This window comes from Rhinatrema bivittatum, chromosome 3 (genome assembly GCF_901001135.1).
Source record: "Rhinatrema bivittatum chromosome 3, aRhiBiv1.1, whole genome shotgun sequence".
NCBI classification, from domain to species: domain Eukaryota; kingdom Metazoa; phylum Chordata; class Amphibia; order Gymnophiona; family Rhinatrematidae; genus Rhinatrema; species Rhinatrema bivittatum.
The window spans coordinates 161,235,143-161,263,078 of record NC_042617.1 but is presented as its reverse complement, the minus strand read 5'-3'; the positions used below and the strand labels follow the sequence as shown (position 1 = coordinate 161,263,078).

The window sequence follows — 27,936 nt, the reverse complement described above, 5'->3', positions numbered from 1 at the left end:
AAGGGATTTGCGGAATCCGAATTGGGCTGTTGTGAGTATTTTATGCTCTTCTAGGTATTCAGATAACTGTTTGTTGACTATCCTCTCCATAAGTTTGGCTACAAATGGAAGGTTAGCTATGGGGCGAAAATTAGCTGGGTCTGTAGGGTCCAAGTTGGGTTTTTTGAGGAGAGGTTTGAGGGTGGCTAGTTTCAGGATGTCTGGTACTAGTCCTTGGGTTAGCGAGCTATTAATTATCTCTGCTAAGGGCTTCGCTATGATGTTCGGAATGGTGAGTAGGAGTTTAGAAGGGATGGAATCTGTCGGGTGAGTGGAGGGTTTCATCTTTTTGAGAGTCATTTCTATTTCAAGTGAGGAGATAGGTTCGAATGAATCTAGGTTTATGTTCTGGTTGCGTGAAGGAGTGATGATAGAAGGAGGTACTGTGTTACTGGTTGCCAGAGGGGCCATTAGCTTGAGAATTTTGTTTTCAAAAAATTGAGCAAGTTCTGTGCATCTTGATTGTGCTTGATCATCTGGGATAGTTGGTGAGGTCTGGGATCTGTATTGGACTGGTACTTTTTTTTTTTTTTAAACACGTTTAGAAATGATCTGGAAAAGGGAACAATGAGGTGATCAAATCTGTAGATGACTCAAAATTATTCCAAGTTATTAAATCACAAGTGGATTGTGAAAAATTGCAGGAGGACTTTGGGAGACTGGGCATCCAAATGACAAATGAAATTTGGGCAATATGTTGAAATCCTCTGCTCAGTGTGTGGTGACAGAAAAGCAAACAATGTTAGAGATTATTAGGAAAGAAACAGAGAATATAAAGGATAATTCAATACCTCTGATTTGCTTTATGATGCAACCACATCTGGAGTATTATGTGCATTTCTGGTTGCCCTATCTCAAAGATATAGCAGAACTGGAAAAGGTACAGAGAATGGCCTCCAAAATGATAAAGGGGATAGAATGGCCTTTTTTTTTTTTTTTTAATGAAAGGCTAAATTTGGTTAGGGTTCTTCAGATTGGAGAAGACAGCTAAAGGGAACATGATAGAGGTCCATAAAATTGAGTGGAGTGTAATGGGTAAATGTGAATCTGTTTAACCCTGTCAAAAAAAAAAAAAAAAAAAGATTAGGAGATATGCCATGAAGTTACTGAATAAAATAAATTGGAGAAAATATTTTTTCACTCAATGCACAACTAAGCTCTGGAATTCACTGCCAGAGGATATGATAAACAGCAAAGCTAGGTTTTAAAAAAAAGGTTTGGACAAGTTCCTGGAGGAAAAGTCCCTAAACTACCGGGGAAAACCATTGCTTATCCATAGGCATAAGCAAAATGGAATCTATCTGGTATTTGAGTTCCTGCCAAGTACTTGTTACCTGGATTGGCCACTGTTGGAAACCAGTATAGTGATTTTTACGTTCTTTGTTGGAGAAAAGATTTGGGATATGAAATCTGCTAGTTGTGTTTTATAGTTCTAATACTGTTTGAAAGGTTAAATAACTGTTCCCTGTTCCACCCCATTCATGATTTTATGAACCACTATCCCATTCCCTCCATCATTTCTTCTCCAAGCTGAAGAACCCTATCCTGTGTAGCCTTTTTTTTTTTTTTTTTTAATGAGACATTCCCTACCCATTGTTTTGTTGCTCTTTTTTATTCCTTTTCTAGTTAAGCTATAACTTTGTTGGGATTGGGTAGCCAGAACCACACTCAAGCTTGCACCATGGATCAATAGAGGCATTATATTCATCATTTTATTCTTCATTCCTTTCTAAATAATAATGAAGGGATTGATTAAGCTAATCTTACAGAATACTTAGAGAATTCGAACTTAGAGGTAACAGAGCAGTTCTTTTTGTGGCCCTTCATTCTGAATATGATGTGAGCTTACTGATGAAGAATTATTTTAAGAATTTAAATATCTCATTTTTGGGTGGCCAAATTCATATGTATCCCGATCTATCAAGGCCTAGGCAACTTAGACGTAAACAATTTCTTGTATTACAATCAGAAGTTCTGGCACTTGGTGCTAGTTTTCGTTTACGATACCCGTGTAAGTGCGTAATAAACCATGCTGGAAATGTATATATCTTTTTTTTTCTCCCAGAGCAGTTGCGGTCTTTTCTAAATGGAAGAGCATAATGGTCTGTAAAGGGATCTATAATTAAGGTTGGAGGGTCATTATTATTTGAAATATATTTCCTATAATTCCCCCCCTATTTTCGTTCCTTCCCCCCCTCATATTACCTGTGAAATGTAAGAGAAAATTAAGATTTATATCTAAAGATTATATATGGATCTGTATTGATACTATATGTAATGTAACAAATTTTGTTAAGATTTCTTTTCTTGTTTCAATGCAAAGAAAGTTCTTTGTTAATACAATGTAAAATTGATAAATTAAAAATTAAAAAAAAAAAATATCCCACCAAATTTACCCATATGTGCTTAGGCCAGCTGTTTGGTGTGCATAATTTTTTCAAGTAAACTTGCGTGCGTATGTTTGAATTTTCAAAAGTATGTGAGTAAATCCAAACCTGTCCCCAGCTCCGCCTCCAAGAACGCCTCAGCTCAATCTGAGTAAACTTACTTATGCATATGGTATCGACGCAAAAGTTTTACTGCATGTCAGGCATGCAGTTGTGTATAAGGCCAGCTCTGCATGTAAACTGTTTTACTTGCAGGCACCCCTTTGAAAGATGCCTGCATGGGATAGGATCTACTAGCATAGCAGTAACCTTATTTGCTTAGGTGCACAGTGGTGGGAGCTGCTGAAGAGGAGGAGCATTCTGAAACTAGAAAGATTTAATATCTTTGCCCTTCTTATCCAAAATCATTGAATCTGTTGTGCTCCATCAACTTACGACCTTTATAGAAGATGATGTCATTCTTGACCCTCATCAATTTGGTTTCAGCCGCTTCATGAGCACAGAATTACTATTAGTATCACTTGTAGATTCTATCAGAAGAAACCTTGACTCTGGCCAACAGTTTCTTCTAGTCTCGTTAGACATTTCTTTGGCATTTGATACAGTTGACCATGAAATTCTCTATCGATTTTGTGAATGTTTTATTCGGAAATATGTTTAAAATGGTTTCTTTCTTATTTATACAATCAGAAGCAACAGGTCAAATTTCATAATCAACTCTCCACTCACCGCCAACTAAAATCTGGTGTTTCACAAGGTTCTATTTTGATCTGCAGTATTATTTAATATATACCTAGCTCCAATTACCAAATTGCTTGCCATAGTCACTGATGGTTACAAAATTTATGCTGACTTCATTAAATTTTACATCCATTTACAACCTACTTGGGACAAAACTCTTGAACATCTTCACCTCTGCCCGTCATCCATCAAACAATGGCTTCAGCAAAACAAACTCTCCCTCAATATTTCTAAAACTGAATTCCTCTTAATTCATCGGCCTCACTCAAATCATCCTCTTCAAACCATCTCTTTTGAAAACACTTCCTTTCTGATCTACGTTCCAATCAAAAGTTTAGGTGTATGACTTGATTCAATTCTGTCATTTCAACCTCATATTAAATCTATTATCAAAAGCGGCTTCTGTAAACTTCGTCTTCAGTCCGGATTACATTACTTCCTGCATGATAATGATTTTCTTACTATTGTGCATGCAATTATCTTCCCTCATTGATTACTGCAGCAGTCTTCTTTTTGGTCTTCCATCTAACTCTTTATACCCATTACAACTTTTTCTCAACTCAGCTGCTAGACTAGTTACAGGTACCAAACGTCACAAACATATTTCCCCTGTTCTCGAAAAACGAAAGTGGTTGTCAGTAGAACAAAGAATCCATTATAAAATATGTATGACTACATTCAAACTGTTGAATGCAAACTCTTTTTCTTGGTCCAATGCATTATTAAAAATCTACAAACCTTCCAGAGAGCCGAGATCATCCCAGTGAGGTTACCTTGATGTCCCGTCTGCTCGCCATGCCTGCCTCACCATTACCCGAGACTCTGCCTTCTCAATGGCTGCACCAACCCTTTGGGACTCACTACCTGTGGAACTATGGTTAGAAGACTCCCTTAAAAAATTCAGACTTCAACTAAAAGCTTTTTGCTGAAGCAAGCCTTCTCCTAATGCCTTTGTAAGATTTTCCTTATTTGACTATGTGCGGTTTAAATTTATTGTTTGTCTCTATTTGTAATTTTTCTGTCACCCATTTTATTTATGAATGTATTACTTGTAAATCGCTTAGACCATTTTTGCTTTAAGCGATTAATACATTTTAATAAATGAAACAAAATGAAATCTTAAGACTGAAACAAAAATCAGAATGAAAAAGAGAAGTCTTATTAACAGGGTAAAAGTGCTGCTACCGACTAGGAAAACAGGCGTGGAAGGGGGATCTCTGAGATTTACCTTCAGCCACATTAGCAGCCATCTCCCTTCTTTCCTCTCTAGCACTGGTTGTGAAGCAGGAAACTCAAATGTAAGTTTTGTAAGTTATAGTGCTGCAATTTGTCATAGGGTTGTCTCAAAATATTTTTCTCTTGTAATTTGTGGGGAGAAGTGTGCTCTAGGTCAGATCTTCTTTCCTTTTCGGTGGTTTAGTATCAGAGAGCCCATACTCCACGAGGTGCTGTTTCTAGTTGGAGAGTTAGGTAATCAGAGCAGGGGACTATATAATAAGTCAACCCTTGCAGTTAAGATAGCAATACTCCTCTCACCAGTTTCTGGGAGCTCCTTTAAACTGGTTCTTGGTAGTAGTCTTACTTGGACATATTTCTGTATGATGGCACTGGATTGTGAATTTTGATTTTGTATCTCTCGACTCCCTGTTTTTCTCTCATGTCTTTCTCTGAAAAAACACTGAAGAGGGAAAAATATGATATAAGTAAGCGCTAGTGGTAAAGAGAAAGATAAGCTAAGCAAATTTAATAGCATTGTCTTGGACTGCTTGACGTGTAAAAGGGATTTATTTTGGCTGGTGAGCGGAGCAGGCTCACAATCAATGGGGAACTTGTCATATTTGATTAAATCATTCTTGCTTTGTTTAGCTTTCTGCCATAATACTAAATTAGTAACAACCAACTTTCTATCATGTTAGATTGCATTCACATTTATATAGCAAGTTTCAAATTTAATTTGACAGTTTATACTGATTATCAGTCTGACAGCTATGAATAATTTATATATTATAAGGTTTCTTATATGTAGCATATAAAATACTGCAGGCTGGGCTGGTATAGGACAATTCCATAGGAGATGCAACATTAGAAATTAAAAAAAAAAAAAAATCAATGTTTTCATCTACTGGCTGTTCTTCATGGAGTATCTGTTTTATGACTTTGTGTTCCTGTTTGGGACAGAACTATGACATTGGCAAAATGTCACCAGAGAATGTCATATCTTGCAGGTGCTGAAATACAAATTCTTACTACTCTCACTAAAAATAAAATAAAGAAAAAATATTGTAAATACATTTTATCTTCTAGTTTTTATGCCTGTTATTGGTTATCTGCTTCAGTTTTTGTTATGTTTTAAATAAGGCAGAAACACGAAAGCACTAATATCGGTCCAGACCTTTTTCTGGTTGGTTGATCAGTCTGACTTTTGATCATTTATGTTCAGTCAGACTTTTTCAAGCCTGCAATGTTTACTGCCCTAAAAAAACAGCTCTGTTTGTCACCCATTTTTGGGGATGGGTCACAAGGTTGCACCACTATTTCATTCCATTTATTGCTTATGTACCACAATACCATACACACAGACCTGTTTAGCATAATAAAAGAAAACCAAAACACCACAACCCTCTCACACCCATGACCTCAAAGGATCCCACTTCTCTATCAAGCCCCAATTTGCAGTATATGAGCAGATCACCCTAAATAGTAGTGGCTAAGGCTATTCACAAGCACTGGCAAGTAAAGTATGTTAATATATTCTTGTGCATATATTTTTTTGTATAAATGAATGCCTATTATTTCCCCTTTGAGAAAATCCTAGAATATGATGATAGATAAAGACACTAAGGAGCATATAGTCTTCCAAATTTTATTCCTGTTGTATTATTACCCCCCAAAAAAAACAGTCCAACAATAAAGGGAAGAACAATTGTATGAATGGAAAAAACAAATATTCTATCCCATAAACCTGAAATGTTTATCTCATGTGTCCCAAATATTAAAAAATTAGAAGGAACAAATGTTTTAGTTTGTTGCGATTATATGAATGTCATTTGTATACCATGCTCTTATTTTGGATTTGTGGGTTATAAAATTGTATAAATAAATACAAATTTGGTTCTACATTTTTATCAGATAACCTCATTTACACTGGGGAAGTAGGCTATGGGTTATATTTTTAGGTGGGCTTGGTTCCTCCAAGGTTAAAATAAAGTCATCTTCCGGAGCCGTAAGAATAAATCTGAATATGCAGGTGTTTCCTGGGGATGGATGCAACGTCCAAGGTAGCTGGGCTCCAGCATAATTGCCATATATTAGCAGAACCACATAGATGATTACATTTGTAGTCTGTTCTTGGGTCAGGATTCTGCTGGATAGATAGAGTGAATAAGTCGTCATGTGTTATGTTGGGAAACAAGCAAGGAGTGAGCATTGTAAATTATACTGTGCCCAAAATAAGCAAATATCTGAGAATATTACTAAATCATGAATATGGATGAAATGGGACCATATGTGTCCCAATTCATCCATAGGTTTCAGGACAGTGTTTCCTATCAGTGGCCACAAGATGGCACCATTACTTTCTGGAAGGTAGAATTCTCCTTTCAATTTATTTGAAAATTAAGCGTCTTGTAAATCCAGATCGAAATTACTTTGACTAAATCATCATAATATAACATAGGAAAAGACATACATGAGCATAATTTAGGATGTAGACATATGCATCTGAAATTTAAATTAATCCAGTTTCTGCACAATAAACAGTTGTTGAGAGTTGGGTTTGTTATATATCTAAAATTGTGAACTTGCTTCAAACTGAAATGTTCCATGTGGATATTAGTAAATCTGTGGATAAAACCCAGGGAAGGTAACGTTAAAATGGGCGCATGGCCAGATACAGAGCAATTTTACATCCTGCGTGCCTGTTATAAAATAGCCCAGGTGCACATGTGTGCTTCTAATTTTAAGCTTGTGTGCGCACAGCAGCGTAAGTTGGATTTGGGGCGTGCAAGTGAGGAAATTTTATAACTGACGCGCATCTAGGCCATGTCCAGTTTCACTAGTTCATCCACCAGATTGCCCAGTCTAGAGCTAGGTCCTCCAACTCTCCCTGGTTCTTTGGCCTGCACTCCCCCCCCCCCCCCCCCCAGTTTTCCCAGGCCCCTCAAACACTTCATAGATGCCTGGAAATAGTTGTATAAAGACTTAGACATCCTCCATAGCAGAAGTAAATGTGTGCTCAAATATACCTGGGTGCTTGCCCAGGCGCATAGCTTCTTGAATGCATATCTCTTGGTCCTGTCCCAGAACACCCATGCCTTGCCAACATTCCACCCCCTTTTTCCCTAATGTGAGATATTTGCGCATCGGTGCGTATGCGCTCATGAAGGCAGCTTATAAAATTGGGTATACATGTGCATGTGCTAGATATGTGCACATCTCCCAATTTTGGTGCATGCCAGGCTTTTAAAATTCTCCATTAAGGGTCCTGTTAACTAAAGATTGTTTAAAATGCAGCTTAGTACAGGCTATTTAATGTTGCATTAACTAAAGAGTGATAAGCCTTTAGTAAAGATGATATTAAAAGAGCTTTATTGCAGCCAGTGAAGCATGTATGTTACTGGCAATGGGAATGTCAGCCCCCATTCCATAAAGTGCTGTCTATTGGCCAAAATGCCCACCACTAGTGGGCTAGTGGGGCTTGGAGCCTCTTAACATCTCTATGGGCTGGACCTCCATCTGGGGGAGGAGGGAATATATGTCTGCCGGTGGGGTGGAGGAGGATGTTACTTTGGGCTAGAGATAGTCCTTTATGGAGAATGTGCATGTTTGTGTATTGGTGGAGGGGTCAGGGTTTAGACGTTCTGAAGTGGTAGCTGGTAAACCTTTTTTGGGTTACTGCAAATCTCATGGCTTAATGTGTTTTGCAGTGAGCCATTTTAATACTGATGAGCTGGTAAAATTATTTTTTTCTAGTGAGGATTTCTTTTGTGCGTTATTAGTAATACCGGTACATGCATTACCAGTAAGTAACACGTATTAGACACCAGAACAGGTATTTAAAACATATTGATGCAGTTTATTAAATAAGAACATAAATTGCCATACTGGGTCTATCAAGCCCAGCATCCTGTTTCCAACAGAGGCCAAACCAGGCTACAAGAACCTGGCAAGAACCCAAACACTAAGTAGATCCTATGCTACTGATGCTAGTAATAGCAGTGGCTATTCCCTAAGGGGTAGATTTTAAAAGAAGCATGCGGGCGTACATGTGCATGCACTACCTGGCATGCACACATGGATGCCCGATATTATAACATGCGCGCCTCTGACCCCACTCCCTCCCCACCCCTTTTTTGAAGTTCCGGGACTTAGACTCGTCCCGGGGCTTTATGTGTGTTGTCGGGCCTTTATAAAATAGGCCTGAAGTGCGTAAATCCTCTGAAAATCTGGCCCTAAGTCAACTTGATTAATAGCAGTTAATGGACTTATCCTCCAAGAAATTATCCAAATCTTTTTTAAACCCAGCTACGCTAACTACACTAACTGCACTAATCGCATCTTCTGGCAACAAATTCCAGAGTTTAATTGTGCGTTTAGTAAAAAAGAACTTTCTCTGATTAGATTTAAATGTGCCACATGCTAACTTCATGGAGTGCCCCCTAGTCCTTCTATTATCCGAAAGAGTAAATAACTGATTCACATCTACTCATTCTAGACCTCTCGTGATTTTAAAGACCCCTATCATATCCCCCCTCAGCTGTCTCTTCTCCAAGCTGAATAGCCGTTCCTTATAGGGGAGCTGTTCCATCGCCTTTATCATTTTGATCGCCCTTCTCTGTAACTTCTCCATCGCAACTATATCTTTTTTGAGATGTGGTGACCAGAATTGTACACAGTATTCAAGGTGCGGTCTCACCACGGAGTGATTAGGACACTTTCCATTTGATTCACCATTCCCTTCCTAATAATTCCTAACATTGTTTGCTTTTTTTGACTACCGCTGCACATTGAAGTAAAAGTAACATAAATGCATGCTTTTCTTCACAGTATCGGTCAAACTGAAGTTTGCTGCAGTCTGAGATCTGGAAGAGAAGTCTTGTCTAAAGTTCAGTAAATCATTGTTCTCTCTTGTCTGCGACAATTTAACTTTTATAATGCATACAGTCAATCCTCCCTTGAGGCCCAAGTGTACCATTGTGATACAACCCCCAGATGTTTGTCCTATTGGACAGAAACATGAAACACTTGTTTTTTCCTAACATGGAATTAGCATCAGCAGAAAGAAATGTAAGTTTTGTTCATATGACATTTATATCTTTTTTTTTTTTTTCCCCCCCACCTGGACAGAATCTTGATTTAAATGATGATACCATCCTAAATAAGATGAAATTAGCAGATCCCGATCAGTTGCAGATGCCTGACCTGTGCGCAGAAGAGATTGCAGTTATCCTTGCTTTTTGGTAAGTTTCTTTTAGTACCTTCTTGGTTCTGTTAGATCTTTTCTGTATAATTATTAATTTGTAAGACAGGAGGCTTAAATAAAATGAAAAATTTTTTTCTCTGTAGGACTACAAGTGCATCTAACAATGTGGAGATCCCCCTTGATTAAGACTTTTCCATTTGTTAACTTGGCTAGAATAAAATGTGGTTTTGTGCTGATTTGTCAGCCTAGCCCTGGGAATTGCAAGGTTTAACAGATAAAACTGGCTGCTTTGACCTGAGCTGTTTAAGGGGATGTCTTAAGATAAATCTTATAAGTAAAATATTTTGTTGTAATTCAAAGCAGCCTGACTGGAACCAGGGCTTTAATCCCCTTCTCAGTGCCCTGTATCACTGACTGATTCAGTGCTTCAGAAAGTCTGTGTAAAGTTTCTTGGGGAAATGGGGCTGCAAAAGGGTGACAGGATCCTAGCTGCTCATATTTATTTATTGATTTATTGTTTTTCTATACAGACGTTCGTTTGCACATCACATCGGTTTACAATGAAACAAGTAGAAAAACACAGAATTGGCATAGGGTAAAAGTTACATATCAAACATTTCAAAAATCTAAACTTTTAACTTTTGGGGCAGATAAATAACAGAAGGTGTAGGATGCAGCTTCAAGGTAGGCATAGAGAATCAGCTGAGGACAGATTTAACATATATAGAATAGTCATGTTTGAGGGAGATAAACTTTATACAAGGACTTTTCTAGGATATTCGTGTTTCAGGGCTTGATTGTCAGTGCAGGCGGGTCTTATGGAAAGGCTTGTTTAAAAAGCCAGGCTTTCAATTTTTTTTTTTAATTTTGCGTGTTGGGCTCTAGTCTTAAGTCCTGGGGCATAGAGTTCCAGATAGGACTGTCAAGAGGTAGTGCTAGTTCGTGGATGGAGGAGAGGTGTGTTGCTTTGGGTGAGGGTATCGGAAGGGTTCCGTTGTTGGCGGATCTAGTAGTTCTTTGTGGGGTTTGAAATTGAAGGGAGGCATTGAGCCAGTGTACATTTTGGTTCTGTAACGTCTTGTGTATTAACGTTAGGATTTTAAAGAGTATTCTGAAGTGGATCGGGAGCCAGTGGAGGTCTTTCAGAATAGGTGTGATATGTTCATTTCTTAGGGTGTTTGTGAGAATTCTGGCGGTGGCATTTTGTAACATTTGGAGGGGTTTGAGTGTCGCCACGGGAGTCCTAATAGTATAGAGTTGCAGTAATCAACTTTCGAGAAGATTATTGCCTGGAGGACGGGTCTGAAGTCATTGTGATGTAGGAGGGGTCTTAATTTTTTGTAGTACGTGTAGTTTGTAATAAGTCCTTCATTGTTGTGCTGATGAATTTTTTTTTTTATTTAATTCGTTGTCTAGGGTTACACCTAAGTCTCTTATCTCATGTGCGATTGGGTGTTTAGATTGATTGGAGGTGATATCAGATAGGATCTTATTTAGTTTGTGACATATTATCAGGAGTTCGGTTTTAGGGCTAAGTTCATTTGATTGAGTAGACTGTTAATGGCAGTGAGAGATTTCCCAACGTTGGAGTGATTTTTGGATATGGATTCAGTGATGGGAATTAGAATTTGCACGTCATCGGCATAGATGAAGTGTGTGAGTTTTAGGTCAGATAAGTTTGCATAAAGGTAACATATATATATATATATATATATATATATATATATATATATATATATATATATATATTGAAAAGCGTGGATGATAGTGAGGAACCTTGGGGCACGCCTTGAGTTACTTTAATGGGTTCAGATTCGCTATTGCCTATTTTAACATTATAATATCTATTTTCTAGATATGATTTCAGCCATCGTAGTGCACTGCCTGCAAGGCCAATTTAGACTAGTCTATCTATTAGAATCTTGTGACTGATGGTGTCAAACGCTGCTGAGATATCCAGCATAGCTAGGATATAGGATTGGCCATTGTCTATGCGTCTGAGTACTGTGTCGGTGAGGGAGATTAATAGTGTTTCAGTGCTAAAGAACTTGCGAAAGCCGAATTGAGAAGGATATAGGATGCTTCGTTTTTCTAGGTGTTCGGTTAGTTGGAGGTTTGCTACTTTTTCAAGAAGTTTAGCTAAGAAAGGGAGAATAGATATTAGTCTGAAGTTAGCTAGCTTCGAGGGGTTTAAATGTGTTTTTTTTTTAGAATGGGTTTGACCATGGCCCATTTTATTGAGGCTGGGACATTTCCTTGTGCTAGGGATGTATTAATGATGTCTGATAATGGTTTGGCTAGTATGTTGGGTATGGATTTTAGGGACTTTGTTGGGATTGCATCTGCTGGGTGTGCTGCAGGATTTATTATTTTTTTATGATAGTCTCTATTTCTGAGGAGGAAGTACTCTCATATGTGTTTGAGGCTGTGTTAAGGTTCACCTGCTGTGTGTGCATTGGTTGTGGGGGGAAGGAGCTGGGATGAGAGGTTTTGTCTTTCTAATGATCTGAGAGCTGGAGCAACAGCACTTAAGAGTGAGGTTGCAAAACAGGAAAGAAGGCAAGTTAGTGAGGATACTTCAAACAATACAGAAAGCAGTGAGTACAATGCAGGAAAAACAGCTATATATGGAGCTATACCTTCAATAGGATGTATCTCATCCCCTTCAGGACAAACTGAAGGGATTGCATGTATACATGCATGCTTCCATATACTCATGGCATACTTAGACTTCAAGACCCTGGCTCTTTGTAGAGGCTGCAAATTGCTCTGGGTAGTCAGGATAAAACAGAAAGTAAGAAGTAAGTTAGACACAGGAGAAAAAGGAATTAGCAGAAAAAGTGGATGAATTTTTGTATCTGTTTTTATTGAGGAGAGTGTTGGGATCATATATGCACTGGAAACTTTCTTTGGTGATGACTGAGCATCAAAAACAAATCTTTGTGATACTGAAGAATGTAATAAATCAAATTTACAAACTAAAGAGTAACAACTCACCAGTCCTGTATGGCACCCACCCCAGAATCCTGAAAGAATTCAAATATGAATTATAAACTTATTACTAAAATTCTGTAAGCTATCATTTAAAATATTCACAATACCTGAAGACTGAAGGGTGGCCAAGTGTAACTCTAATTTTTTAAAAGGGCTCCAGAGTTATCCAGGAAACTGTAGACTGGTGAAGTCCATGCTAGACAAAATGATAAAAGCTATTCTTAAAAACAAATTCACTGGCCATATAGATAGATATGGCTTAATGGGGAAGAGTCAAATTGGTTTTAGCAAAGAGAAGTCTTACCTTACAAATTAGATTTTTTTGAAGGTGTAAATAAACATTAGATAAAGGTGATCCAGTTGATATGGTATATTTGGATTTTCAGAAGGCGTCTAAAAAACAATTCCCTACGGGACAACTCAGTATATTGAAAAGTCACAGGATAAGAGGCAGTGTCCTATTGTTCATTGGTAACTGGTTAAAAAACAGCAAACAGGGAGTAGGACACCATGTCTATTTTCCAAATAGACATGGTGTGGAGTAACACAGGGATCTGTACTGGGACCTGGGCTATTTAACAAGTTCATAGAAACATAGAAAATGATGGCAGAAAAGGACCAAAAGATCCCTCTTGTCTGCCCAGCAAACTTTGGTAGCATCTGCTGCGCCATACAGGTCACTCCCATACTTAGTATCCCGAACTGTCAAAGTCAGGGCCCTAGTTGGCTGCTGTCTGAATCCAACTCCCTGTTATCTCTTGCTTTTGAAGCAGAGAGCAATGTTGGAGTTGCATCAAAAGTATCAGGCTTGAGAGAGAGGGGAGCTGAAATTCCCTTCCCCCGCCCTCCAGCAGCTGAGTTCCTGACACCGGACTGCTGTGCATAATGTAGGCATCCATCGGGCCCGAAAAAGGAATTGGGGGGGGGGGGGGGGGGCCTGCAGAGGTAGTCTCCACCCTAGGCTTCCGCTTTTTCCCCATTCAGGAATCGGTAAAGGCAATCTTTATTTAAAATAAGTCCCCTCTCTCCCGGGCTCTTTATCACCCGTGAGCCCCGTTGAGGGAACCACCTCCCAAATATCCTGCCACCGCCAGAAACGCTCGTGAGACGGAGGAGTCTGCGACTGACATGGGAAGTGTTGAGCCGCTCCCTGCAGTGGACAGTGGAGCAGCGGTGGTTGCAGCGTGTCCAGTGTTCATTCTGGGGCAGCTGGGCAGGAGCGATGTACAAAAGGACGGTCTGGGAGGTCTTGAGTGCCAGGTCAGAGGAATCCTCATCAAAACTGCCACCATTGGTACCTGGGGTGCAAAGGCCTTTGGTGTTTTCCCCTAGAGACTATCTAGGAAGCAATTGTTGATCTTTGGAGTTCAGTATTTCAGCAGTTTTCTCATATGCTATCAAAATATAAAGATCTGGAGGAAAAGGTTTCAACATTGTCCAATACAACGAATGAACTGGGTCAACAGATTTCAGATATAAGGAATCAAGTGAGTACTTGTTCAACAATCACAGTCTGTAATGATCAAAGAAAAGGTTAATACTGCTCTAAGGATTGAAAACCTTGAGAATGCAGTCAGAAAGAGGAACTTAAGATTTATTAATTTCCCTCTGGTTCCCTTAATACCACCTAGGGAAATGTTTAGGAGGTATTTGATGGAGACTTTACAGGTCCCAGAAAGTTCAATTCCTCCAGTGCCTAAGATATTCTATCTACCGCAGCTTAAAAGAGCTGAAGAAGACATACAAACAGAGAGAATAACACCGTTAATTCCGGTTGTGGAACCAAATGTGGATCTTTCAAATATACTGGAGACATCAGATACAGAATTGGCTGTTCCATCTACTCTTATTGTGACTCTAACACTTGAGCCTGACAAAGATTGGCTAATGAGACTCTATTTTCACCAGAGATCAGAGTTGTTTTTTCAGTGTACAGTTAGTTTTCCCAGATACCTCGAAGGAAACTCAAAAAAGGAGGAGATAATTTCTTTTGATGAGACCGCAGGTTCAGTTACTGGGGGGAATTTTCCTTTTGAAATTTCCATGTAAGTGCATGATTAAATATCAGAATAATTCATATATATTTTACGATTACAGATTTACAGTTAACTCATTTTTTGATTGGGAAGACCCCTAGGTTGGGCAGAAACCCCCAGGTGTAACCTCCTCCGTAGTTCCCTATAGATAGACTGCTATAGGATTACTGTTTTTTTCTTCTGTGAAAATATTTCTTTGGGTTGGGAATTGGATCCCCCCTTATATAGAGGATTGTTATTATGGGTATGAGAATGTATTTTTCTTCTTTCATCTTAATGATGTTACTTGGTTTTTTTTTTCTTTATTCTATCCCATTTTTCTGATCAAGATTGCCTTGTATAATTCGAAAATGCATAAATAAAAAATAAAAAAGTATCAGGTTTATTGGTTAAGGGTAGCAACAGCTGCATCAGCAAGTTACCCCCATGCTTATTTGTTTTCCCAGACTGTAAAATTCAATGTCCTTGTTGGTTGCGGTCTGAATTTAATTCCCATTTTCCTCTTTTTGCCCTACTTTTAAAGCAAGGAGCAATAATGGAGTTGCATCAACAGTATGAAGGCTTATTGACTAAGGGTAGTAACAGAGACACCAGCAAGTTACCTCCATACACTCTTCTTCAATTCCACCCTCTAACCTTTAGGGATCCACAGTGTTTATCCTATGCCCCTTTGAAATCTTTCACCATTTTTGTCTTCTCCACCTCCTCCGAAAGGGCATTCCAGGCATCTCTGTGAAGAAATATTTCCTGACATTGGTTCTGAGTCGTCCTCCCTTGGAGTTTCATTTCGTGACCTCTAGTTCTACTGATTTCTTTCCAGTGGAAAAGGTTTGTCGATTGTGCATCATTAAAACCTTTCAGGTATCTGAAGGTCTGTATCATATCTCTCCTGCACCTTCTCTCCTCCAGGTTATACATATTTAGGTCATTCAATCTCTACTCATAAGTCATTTGGAGAAACACCCCCCCCCCCCCAACCGTTTTTGTTGCCCTTCTCTGGACTGCCTCCATCCTGTCTCTATCCCTTTTGAGATACAGCCTCCAGAACTGAACACCGTACTCCCAGGTGAGGCCTCACCAAGGATCTGTATAAGGAGATTATCACTTCCTTTTTCTTACTCCTCTCTCTCTGCAACCCAGTATTCTTCTGGCTTTAGCTATCGCCTTGTCCCATTGCTTCGCCATCTTCAGATTGCTAGACACAATCACCACAAAGTCCCTCTCTTGCTCCGTACACAACAGCCCTTCACCCCCCCCCATCACATAGTGCTCTTTTGGATTACCACACCCCAGATGCATGACTCTGCACTTCTTGTCATTGAATCCCAGATGCCTTATCTTCGACCACTGTTCAAGCTTCCTTAAATCATGTTTCATTCTCTCTACTCCTTCGGTATGTCCACTCTGTTGCAGATCTTAGTGTCATCCGCAAATAGACAAACGTTATCCTCTATCCCTTCCACAGTGTCGCTCAGAAAGATGTTGAACAGGACTGGTCCCAACACTGACCCTTGGGGCACTCCACTTAACACTGTTCTCTCTTCAGAGTAGGTTCCATTTACCATCACACGCTGTCTTCTTCCGTCAACCAGTTTATAATCTATGCCTCCATCTTGGCGCTCACTCCCAAGCTTCTCATTTTATTCACAAGTTTCCTATGCAGGACTGTATCAAAAGCTTTGCTGAAATTCAAATAATGACATCAAGTGCTCTTCCTCGATCCAGTTCTTCAGTCACCCAATCAAAATCAATCAGATTTGTCTGACAGGACCTTCCCCTGGTGAATCCATGCTGCCTCAGGTCCAGCAATCTTCTTGACTGTAGATAGTTCACTATCCTTTCCTTCAGCAGAATCTCTATTAATTTTTCCACAACCAAATGAGGCTAACCGACCTGTAGTTTCCAGCCTCTTCTCTGCTACCACTCTTGTGACGCGGGACCACTACTGCTCCTCTCCAGTTACTTGGCACCACTCCTGTTTCCAGGGATCTATTGAACAGGTCGTGTAGCTGACCCGACAGCACATCTCTGAACTCCCTCAGTATTATGGGATGAATCTCATCAGGCTCCATGGCTTTGTCCACTTTCAGTTTTCCTAGCACTTCCCATTTGTTCTCTTCTGTAAATGGATTTTTGTCTGTTATGGGTTCAGACCTTGCACACTGGTATCCTACCTGGGGGGGATAATCACATATAAACACAATTACTGGGATTATATCTGGGGACTTGAACCTAGGAGCTTATCCTCCACATCATTGGTTCTCAACCTTTTTCCCATCGTGACAAACATAACAGACCACACTCACATGGTGTGACACACTGCTCATTACAATTTACTGCGGAAATAAAAAATAAAGGTCCAGTATTATTTTTATTGTTAAGAATGACACAAGGAAAAGATACATATTCTGTCTGAATAGAAATTGCATAAACGGTAAACATCCCACACCAAAACAGCACCAATTTCCAGTACTTAACAGTAACTACCTTACCTAAGAAAAGGCAACACTGAAAATATTACACCAGGCCTTAAGACACCAATACATCTCCTATTAGGAAAACAGACCAAGTCAGGCTGCTCTAGAGCCCTACAAAGAAACTACACGCAGGAGAGAACCTTACCTGAATCACAGGTGCTGACCCTCACCTAACAAAGAATAAAGAGACCAAAACGCATAACTTAGAAGTATGCAGACAAAAACTGAATTGGAAACAGCAACAAGCCAGAGTCTCTGTATGCAGTGCAACAAAGGAAACAAAGAAACATCACCAATCCTTAGAAATCAAATCAGTAAATATAAAATCAGTAGCAGTAAAACCATACTAACAGATTTCAAAACAGCGGATGAATGGAATATCCAATAATTAAAAACTTGTATAAAAAATTTGTAGATACCAATAAAATATTTCAAAATAGCAGATACAAAGACCCAGTAATGAAAAATAAGGATACAAAAAATGTTTTGCTCTGCATACCTGGGAACATTTGATATCCAGGTGCCCTGTCACAGTGGTTGATTGTGCACTAAAAGATGATACCCCACAGTTCTAAAATTGTGTAAACCATCATGTATACTGAGGTCATCAGGAAAGACCCTATTAGAAATACCATTATCAAGACAAATCAGACTTGATGAGAAGAGAGAGAGGTCCTTTTATGTAGCTGGTCCATATTTATGAAATAGCCTCCCCAACGAGATCAGGAACATTGAGTATTATCTGACCTTTAGAAAGCATGTCAAAGCTTTCTTTTTTAAGCAAGCTTTTAATGTGGATATGTAATTTTTTATTTTAGTTTTTAATGTTTATATTGTTTTATTACTTGCTGTTTAACACATTTATTGTTTAAAATGTTTATTATTTTTTTGTATGTTATCTTAATTATGTATGTATTTCTATTACCCGCCTAGACCTGCGGATAGAGTGGGATTTAAATTGTGAAAATAAATAAAATATTCTCACAAGGTCTAGGTCAACTTGAAACACACCAAATGACATTCATTAGTGTGCATAATCCAAAAAATATTTGTCTAGATTAGAGATGCACACTAATTTTAGAAGCATACTTTGGATCCATGGGTAATGTGTGTGGTTCTTTCAGTCTGCAGCTGACCTCCACTGGGTTGAAAGTGGAGTTGGTGTGCATGGTAGGTCCAGATGATGTGTAGGAGATAGCGAGTGAAAGGAGGGTCCTTCCTGCAAAAGGGGATGGTTTTGGGGGTAGGATAACGGTTGGCTCCGTGAGCACAGGGAGGAGTTATTGGGAATATTTCTGAAGTGTTAGATCCTGAATCTGGTCCTGAGGCTTTTAGGACTAGGATGGAAATAATTTTAATCTTCTGGGGAGAGTGGAAGATGACTTCTTTGGCAAGGCCTAAAGACAAACTGGGAACAGTGGAACCCCCCCTAATCCAGGAGACATCCATCGATTTAAAGGAAGCTTGCAGCCAGTGAGTGTGTAGAGGAGAACTTTCCCATTCTTCAAGGGGCCTAAAGAAAGGAAAGGGCCTTAATGAGGACCTGGGATGGAAAGATCTTCATTTAGACTATGCTCAAGTAACACGAGAAATACGGTTTGAAACTTTTTGACTGTCTGAAGAAGCTGTGCTTTACTTTCCTTTTAAATTGTGAATTGACTTTATAAAATTTTCTTTATCGCTTTTCATCTTGGATTAATTTTTCTGCAATAAATTCTTCTGGTTTGGAGCACCACTTTTATGTGGACTACGTTTTTTGGTATTCCTTGTGCCTTGTAGGCAGTTTTGCTTGCCACAACATAAATCCATGCCTTTTCCGGGGGCTGCATTGAGGGTGTCAGTCTGTCACAGCCTCTGAAATGTAACCCCCTTGCCCAAAGGGTGTTGCGCTTATTCCTTGGCTTTCATAATCTGGGTGTAAGCTCTTGTGGTTTACAGTTAATATTTGTATACTAGAATATGTTAATCTTTTGTGAATGATCATTTGTGTTCACTGACTCAGCTTGTATCATTTAGTATGGCAGAATTGATCTGGATTAAGATTGGAAATCTTAAACCTTTTCTCTTTTTTTTTTTTTTTCTCCTCATTAAAACAAAACTTCATTTTGAGCATTTCATGATGCTCAGCCTGGGCTTTGCTTGCGGTAAAGTCGTCACAAGGCTGCAGCTGGTGGGAAGTCAGCAGAGAATCTAACATGCACATGAAAGGGGGAGAATCCTGGGCAGAGTTTGGCATGAAGACAGCAACTGCAGACCAAAAAGGGAAGGAACCTAGACTCCTGTGCCAAGTGGAACTGAGGAAATAGAAGATGAGGGCAAACTGCCTTATCCTTAATACATGATTTGTAGAGGCAGGAAGTTTTGATCCATTCTTGGTAAAGGAACAAGACCAGTGGCAGGATACTAGACCTGAACTCTTACCCTCAGAATAGGCTCCGCTCATGGACCACTCAGAGCCCTGGAGGACAGGCAGGAGTGCCCATTACCTTTGATGACAATAGTGGGATATTAAACGGCCCTGGAAGGCCAAAGCAAATTGAGTGGCACTGGCTGGGAGTCTAATGCATTGTGATCCAGAGGGATCACAAGGAATTGAGGAGGTAGGTCTTCCTTTACTCTTTTTCATAGCCCTGTCGAAAGTTAACTTTTAATTTTTTGCTTTTTTTTGAGAGGGTCGCTAAAGTGATGGCATGACCTTTATTGTAGTGGGCTTTGTTTAGCACTCTTCTTGATCAGAGAGAGCCCTATTTTGGGGGGGGGGGGGTGAAGACTGTCATGGACAGATTAAGACTTACTTTGCAGGAATGCAGACAACAATTCTGTAGCATCCAGTTCATGTCAGTAATATGCTCTTAAGTCCTCTTCTTCGTGTTAAAGGATGCTTAGTAGTAGTGGCTGTAACCTTTTGGACGTTCAGGTGAAGACATCACAGAGGAAATAATATTGGAACAGTTACTAGGGATTCTACGCAGCTGCAAAAATGGATAAAGGTGACAGTCCCTGATTCAGCTTATCAGCATAGTCAGGTTAGCAGAACAATTCATTGATGCTGAGCTGTGCTTCCTTCTTACTAGGTGCTTTGTTCTCCCCAGAGAACCACTTTCTCAGGAAAGAAGAAATCCTGCAGCCAAGGTTTCTGATTGGAATAAACTGGGAAATTTCCTGAAGACTTCTTGAAGCAAAAGGCCAAGACACATGGAAACATATGTCAGAGCTCAAGATGCCAGATCCCCTTACTGAAGGATACCAACCCCACTCAGGACAGAAGAACCTTCTATATCCATAGTCAAGAAGGGTCTAGAAATCCCCTTCATGGACTGTCATCCAATTCAGAGCAGTTTATCACACCACCTCAGATAATTATCTGGATCACCTTGTGTTTATTATACCCCCTAGACCTGAGGAGAGATTGACCAGAATTTGCAAAATTAATGAAATCTGAGTGGTTGTTAGAACCAGAGCAACAGCTGTAGAGGAGCAGATCCTAATCCGCAGATAGGTGATCGTTTCATTCTCTGACCTGAATCTATTCAATCTGTGACCATGAGCAAGGGCATTCCTGCTTGGAGCGATGCTTAGATGATCAGCCAGACGAGCCCAGTTGTCAAGCACCAACAGAAACACAAGTGGGGGAAGGACCTCTGAGCTGAAAGGCCTCATCTTGGTAGAGCAGCTCCCACACTTCAGACGGGAACAATGAAATGATCCAGTTTTTAGCTTTCTTCTCTTTTGACACAGGAGAAGCCCTGCATATAAAGGTTTTCAATTTTTCTACTTTGAAATCTATGAGGGTTGCTTATACCATGTAAGTAGTAAGTAAAATGGATCTAAGCAGGGGAACTGGTCTTGAGACTCTTAAATCTGTGTTATTAAAAGGACCTTCTGGAAATTGTCTACATCAAGCCATTCAGGGAGCATTGTGGGAGAGCCAGTGCTCTAGCCTGACTACCAGTACCAGCTCTAATTTTCTGGTCTGGGATAAAGCAACGGGTTTAGGACTATAGAACCCCATGTGCTGAGTGTTGGCTTACTCTCCTTAATCCCCAGGGGACTGCCCGGGACGCGTTAATTTGTCTTCCTATAATAGGGATATTCTTCAGCTGTGGAAGCCAACTTAGTATCATCCTTAGACCACCAACATTTCTTTTCTGTTTAGCGACTCTAGTTTTTCATTTCCAAAAAGGTATTTGGCCATTGAATTTCTCCTTCCCAAATGTTTGATTTTTATATTTTTGGATTAAAACAGTTGCCAAAACTTTGACTGTTTATCCAAGTTTTTAAAGTCAAGGCTTCTTTGAGGTAATTGTTTTCTAACTGACTGGTACCCATTGAGACTTAACTAGAAAAAGCTATGGCGCCCTCACAATCCATCCTAATGGTGCAGAGTCAGCCTTTCCACAGGGACTTGGGCATATGGTGCAGAGACATAAGAATATAGTTTGCACACTGCTGCCTATTGATCAGGCCCCTTGTGGCTGGGATGATGGGTAATATGTCAGAGCTAGGAGTCCATCCACAGTGGTTAGAAAGCATCGTCCATTTGCAGCAGCTCTCACAGTGCTTCCTAGAAATCTGTGCAGAAATATTACTACAATTGAGCAGGTACCAAAGGATGCCCCAAGGAAACAATGCCTTACAAAGTTTTATGGAATTATACACTTGGGGTTTGCATTAATTGATTTTATATTTGTTTGGTTTCTTTTGGACTGATGCTTTTGTAATCAGGTCTGCTTACCACTGTTCCTGTTGCTAGCTAAAGTGCTTTAGGTAGAATCAATCACTGAGAGAAATGCTGAGATAATTGATCTTTATTGTTTCAGCTATGTCTGAGGCCTAGTTGCTGAGCTCCTGTTCGATTTTAAGAAACTTGCTAAAAACTAAAAGCCTTTACTGTATTTCTGGACAAATATTTGTGGCGTGTACTTGAAATTGAAAATACATTTAGAAATCAAAACAAATAGGTTCTTCATAGGTTCTACTTATTTTATTTAAAAAGATTTATTTCCCACATCTTCATCGTTCGAAGCAGGGACATACAGCAACATTTATAAAAATGTTTTTAAAATCACATTAAACACTTATCCGTAAACCTTCAATGTTACAAAGAAAGAGCACAAATTGAGCCTGCAAAACACCAGCTTTAAGAAACAAAAAGAAGAAACAGCTTATGAAGAATAGCAGGTAGGAGTTGCCAAAAAGAAAATGCAGACTCCAAGCTCAAATGCCTGTATAGGCAGAAAGTTCTTTAGCTGTCTGTGTGTATAAAATGTGGTAGAGCCTTAGGCAGTGAGTATGAAAGGGTGGGACCAGCCACAGAGAAAGTTCACTTGTAAGTCTCTGTGAGGTGTGTAAGCCAAGGAGAGGGAACATCCAAGATTTTCTAACAGTTTTTGTTTTCTTTACTTTTTGTTAATGCCTTTCACCAGATTAAATTCATATGTAGGTACCAATCAAGAAAGGTGTTTATTATCTGGGGAACTTTGATTATAAAAGTTCACTATGCTTTTTTACAGCACCGATCATATTGAGAGCACTAGTCAGTAACTACTGTTTTTAGCCTATGGAAATTAAAAAAAAAAAAAAAAAGTTTATTTCCAGTAATTGGTTTTTTTCCGTCGATAAGCAGGCTGAATTAGCTATTACGTGTGGGTGAAAACATCCAGTGGCTCTGAACAGACTCATCTCTCCTAGCTAGTAGAGCTTTGAGCTCTACTGAGCATGTGTGGGAGATCCTGTGCAGGCATTTGCCTCATGAGCCGCCTCATTCAATATTTCTTCAAGAAACAACATGGATGTGTATTTGGTTTCTCCAGATATATATTTTTTAAAAATCCTTTAAAATTTGTTTCATTTCATTATTTTCTTTAGATTTTCCTCCTTTTAGTTGATTTGCTGTAATGCAGCACTCACAACAGCATTTTTCAATGCTACAAAAAAAAAAAAAGCCTTTTGCCTCCTCAAGATGGCTAGGAAATCCATCAAATGTTATCCTTGCTTCACTCTGAACCATGTCGAGGCAGAATGTTATGCCTGTGGGCAGATGTCCTGCGTATTCAAAGTTCCAGGTTACACTGTATGGAGGAACTGAGTAAGTCTCTCAGAAGCTGTAGTGGATTCTCCTCCTGCAGTGCAGAGACTGCCTTGCCAGGACATGATTTGAGCAGGAGCTCCTCAAAGACTCCCCTATTGGTTCAAATCGAAGCCATGGGTTCAAGTGATTATAATTGCTCTGCACTGAAGAAATGTAAGTCAGCATTGGGACAAGACACATCAGTGTGCTGGACTCATGTCATTATGCACTTGATGCAGATTGCACTGATGCATGCATCAATATGATGCACCGATGCTCTAGAGGAACAGAAGGCATCAATGCGCTCATGTTGATGCCCCTGTGCCTTGCCATCTTAAATGCCCATTGATACACAGCGCAAAAATGAGCATGTTTGCTCAGTTGAAGCCAATCTCTTCAATGCAACCGATGCATGCATCAACAAAAACATCCTCACTATACGTGCCATCGAAGCATTCAATGCACTGATCCCAAACCAGAATTTCTGAGCTGCATTAGCTGAAGGGGTTATCTTACCTTTACCCCCTCCAATTACCACAGCCCTTATTCTTTCTAGGTTGATAATTGAGGGCTTCTGGTTAGAGATTTCATCTTCAGTATGCTTCATGCTGTTGCTTCCAAAAGAAGAGAAAACTCCTATTGAGGTGCAGTACCAATCTTTATCCTCAAAGAGGATGCTTCTCCACCTGTACCAGGACAGAGAATACATCAGTCACTTGACCAGATTCTTGGTCTAATGAGAAATCTCTCTACTTCTTCATCTAAAGAAATGCTACAGTGATGCCTCAGACTGGAGTCCCAATGTTGCCCATTAAAGTGAACACATCAGGTTCTTCATCTTCCTACTCAATCGTGGGAGTGTCAATTTGATCAAGAGGCTGTTGACCAGGGATTTTCCTCTCCAAGGCAACTGGAAGAGCCCACCGGGTTTGCTTTTGTCACTGGAGTCCTGGGTTAGTAAAGCCTCGCATTCAGCAGAGGGGTCTACAGATATACATTCTAACCAATTCTGGATATGCCTGATTTGATCACTTGGTGCAGACCATGCTTAGAGTCAAAGACCCCCAGCTTAGAAGTCTTCAGGTCCCTTCAGATATTGGATGACCCTTCAGATCCAGCAGCTCTCCCAGTCCACAACATTCTATATTGGTTGCGAATGAGACTATGGGAAACACTCTGACATGCATATGGCTAGGAAGCTGGATCTCAAATTGAGTCCAGAAATCTTCTTGGTTAGGACTTGCCCAACTGCCACATAAACCAGTTGGCATTGTCAGCTCTAAAATAGGCTGCTAAACAATTTTGGCAAGAAAGTCTACCAAAGCTTTATGCTTGCTGCCCATATCTCAGTGCAACAGTTCTATATGGGACAATATTCTCACAATTGTATTCAGAATCTGATGGCTTTTCTACAGCCATTGGAAGGAGGGTGGTTTTACCCATAACTGCTTTTGAAGGCGGAAGAGCACATTTGTCGCCTTCTCCATTCTGTTTACGAGTTTTTGGACGCTGTTTTCACACACCACCTTGACTTCATTTTGAGCTTGGCAAATGTCGTGACTCGAGCGAATACCATCTGAGATGTCTCCCAGAAGTTACATAATCTTGGTGACAAACGATGTAGCGGTTCAACCCTCTTGAGCACCTTCTACACTTACAAATGGTCATACATTCTGTTGTTTTTCAGCAGTGCTGTCTACTGCTTTTGAGGCCCAGCATCAGCAACCACTTCCGGTCAGCCTAAGACTACACAACAGGCCCAGTATACACCCAGGCCTAGTTTTTGATCCTTTAAGCTCTGTTCTGGTGGGGGAAGGACGAAGATCCAAATCTTCTTGGTGGTGTGGCACCAGATAACCAAGGACCTTGTGGAATCTGGATACTGTTTGTGTTTCTCCTGCTACCATCCCTTCCACACTGCTTGTATCTTGATCCACATCTTTCTCATTGGACGCACCTTTACTCAGAAGTACAATCACTTTGCCAGTGATTGATAGAATTAGTTTCCTCATCCCCAAGATATTAGGAGGATTGAGGCCCATTTTGGATCTGAGACCCTTGAACAAACATCTACTTTGAGAGAAATTCAAAATGAATTCCTTTAGCTCGATTCTCCTTTACATCCAAAGGCAGGATGCTTATGCTCATATACCAGCACAACCTTCACTTCAAGGTGGATTCTTTCCACTGCCAGTACAGGGTACTCCCATTTGCCCTATTGGCAGCTCTGAGATTCTTTACCAAATGCCTTGCAGTGGTAGCTACACGCCTGCATCTCCAGGGGAATAAAATTTTCCTGTATTTGGTCAACTAGGTAATTACAGCGAGCTCTCAAGAATAAGCATTGCTTTCCTCCACAAGTTGGTCCATCTTCTACAAAATTTGGCCTTTTCTGGTCAATTTCGAGAAGTCAAAATTAGTACCTGCTCAGAAGATAAAATCCATTGGAGTATGGATAGTTTTGTTGCAGGAGAGAGCTTTTCTGGCGAGCGTATACACTATGATATTGCTCATTGTGGTAACGTGGCCAGTCGTGGCGAATAAGGAGGCAGACTCTGGCTGTTTCCTTAGGTGCAAATTTATTTACAGTACAAAACCAAAACAGAAAACTGTTTACCTTGCAGTGCTGGGTGCAAACTCAAACATAACTGGTCTTCGCATACACTGGCTTTCTGACTGCTTCCTGGCGCCTTTCTAACTCTTCTGGGACCTGACTTATAGAATGATAAGGGGAGCCTTCCTTCATCCAGAATCACTTGTGAGGCTGATACTTAAGGAAGACCAGGTTAGATAGCTGTGGCCATTCCCTTAAGATGGTTTGAAGGAGTTTTCTGTACACTCCCTCACACTCATACATAAACTACTGATCTTTGTGTGTGACAGCCAGAACAGTTCATTGCTCATGTCATATGACAGTGGCCCTTGCATGTGGTCCCACTGACCCACCTTCATACCATTATCTACACTGGGGTCTCTGCTCTCAGTGGGATCAGCTGACCAAACCATTAACCTCAGTCCAGGTTTCTGAGGCTAGAGTTACACTGGTGGCAAAAACCCCTCATGTTTCAGGATGGAGTGCTGCTTTGCACTCTTCCTCATCCAGTCTCGCTAATGACTGACACTTCCTCAAAAGGAAAGGGTACTTATGAGATCATTCTAATCCCAGGGCATCTGGTCTTGCAAGGAGAGCAATTTTCAGATCAATCTGTTGGGAATTAAGAGTGATAAGATATTTTTCAACATTCGCTCATATTCTGAGGGCAAAGCAACTTAATTCAGACAGACAGCCAAGTTGTTATGTTTTATGTCAGTAAACAAGGAAAGACAGAATCATGGCCCCTCTGAAAGGAAGATTTAAAAAACAGAATGTGCAACCAGACACTGGCCTGTCGTATCTTCCAACAATCTCCATCCGCCTGGCAGATTGCCTCAGCAGAGAAGTTTGACTGCACAAGTGATTCTTAAGACATTCAACAGCTGATGAACTAGTCTACTTAGGGGATTGGCTGTCGACTGACCTGTTTGCATTGGAGCAGAACAAAAAACTAGGTCAATTTTTCCTGAATTCTACCCACAGATATGATTGGTTCAGAATGCTTTTTTTTTTTGATTGAGGGATAAGCCTCGTGTGCTTTTCCACCTAGACCACTGATTGCTAGTACAGTGCAAAAGCTGCTACAAGACCATGCTCGCTTGATTCTTCTAGCTCCAGCATGATCCACACAGAAATGCTTTGCATATCTCGTACGATTTTCCAGCAGTCTCCCCATATATCTGGGAATAGACCCTATGTTCACTCAGGACAAGAAAATGCTCTGTCGTGCAAGCCTTCCATGCCTCAGTCTAATGACTTGGATGTTGAACACTCAGTAATTGCTCAACTCTCTTTGCCTTGAGCAATTGATGATATTTTGGTTCCAGTTAGGAAGCCATCTTGCAGAAAGAGCTCTGCCGTCAAATGGATCATATATTCCCAATGATGCCAATACAAAACCTTAGACCCATTTTCTTTTGAGCCCAAGCACTTGATACCATACTTGCTCCTAGATTGTCTCAGACCTCACCACATCATTGATGAATGTACTTCTCTGTGACTTACCACGTTCAACTACATGCTACACTCATCTCTACTCATCCACTGATTTCAAGATTTCTGAAAGGTTTGTGCTGCATTAAGCCCCAAGTGAAAACCTCTGCTTCAATGGGCCTTGCATGTTCTTTCTCAGCTCATGAAGCTGGCTTTCCAGCCACTACAGATGTGTTTTCTTAAGTTCCTGACCTAGAAAGTAGCTTTCCTCATAAGTTACCTCAGCTACGAGAGACGTCTAGCTCCAAGCTCTTGTCCACTATATGCCATATATGCAATTCTTCCATGATCAGGTATTACTTCCCAACTCATCCAAAATTTCTACCAAAAATTGTCTCTGCTTTCCATATCTTTCAATCATTTGTACAATTTACCTTTTTTCTGAGAGTGCTTATCATGAAGGAGAAAGAGCTCTTCATACCTTACATTATAGAAGAGTCTTCGCCTAGAAAATAGAACTTAACTGCATCACCAGGCTTTGAATTTATTCATGGCCCGCCCAGTCCAGTCATCATGAAACAGCAATATTACTTGGTTGGATGCATGATCTGTGATTGCAGGGCTCCAGAAAGAGACCTGGGACATTGCCTCCTGCTAAGGACTGTGGCAGTGGTTGAGCTAATATAAGTTAGAAGGTGATATAAAATGGGAAAATCCTCATGATAGTTTCACATTAAAGTCTCA

The 27,936-nt window shown here is 40.1% G+C and overlaps 1 protein-coding gene across 4 annotated transcripts in view; it reads left to right on the top strand.

Moving 5' to 3' along the window:
• TTC27 (tetratricopeptide repeat domain 27) overlaps window positions 1-27,936 on the top strand; it is a 521,976-nt gene that overhangs the window by 165,211 nt on the left and 328,829 nt on the right. For all 4 annotated transcript variants that reach the window (XM_029593895.1, XM_029593892.1, XM_029593893.1 and 1 more), the window contains exon 8: window positions 9,513-9,625. In XM_029593895.1, coding sequence (XP_029449755.1) covers window positions 9,513-9,625 — 113 coding nt within the window. The remainder of the gene's footprint in view (window positions 1-9,512; window positions 9,626-27,936) is intronic.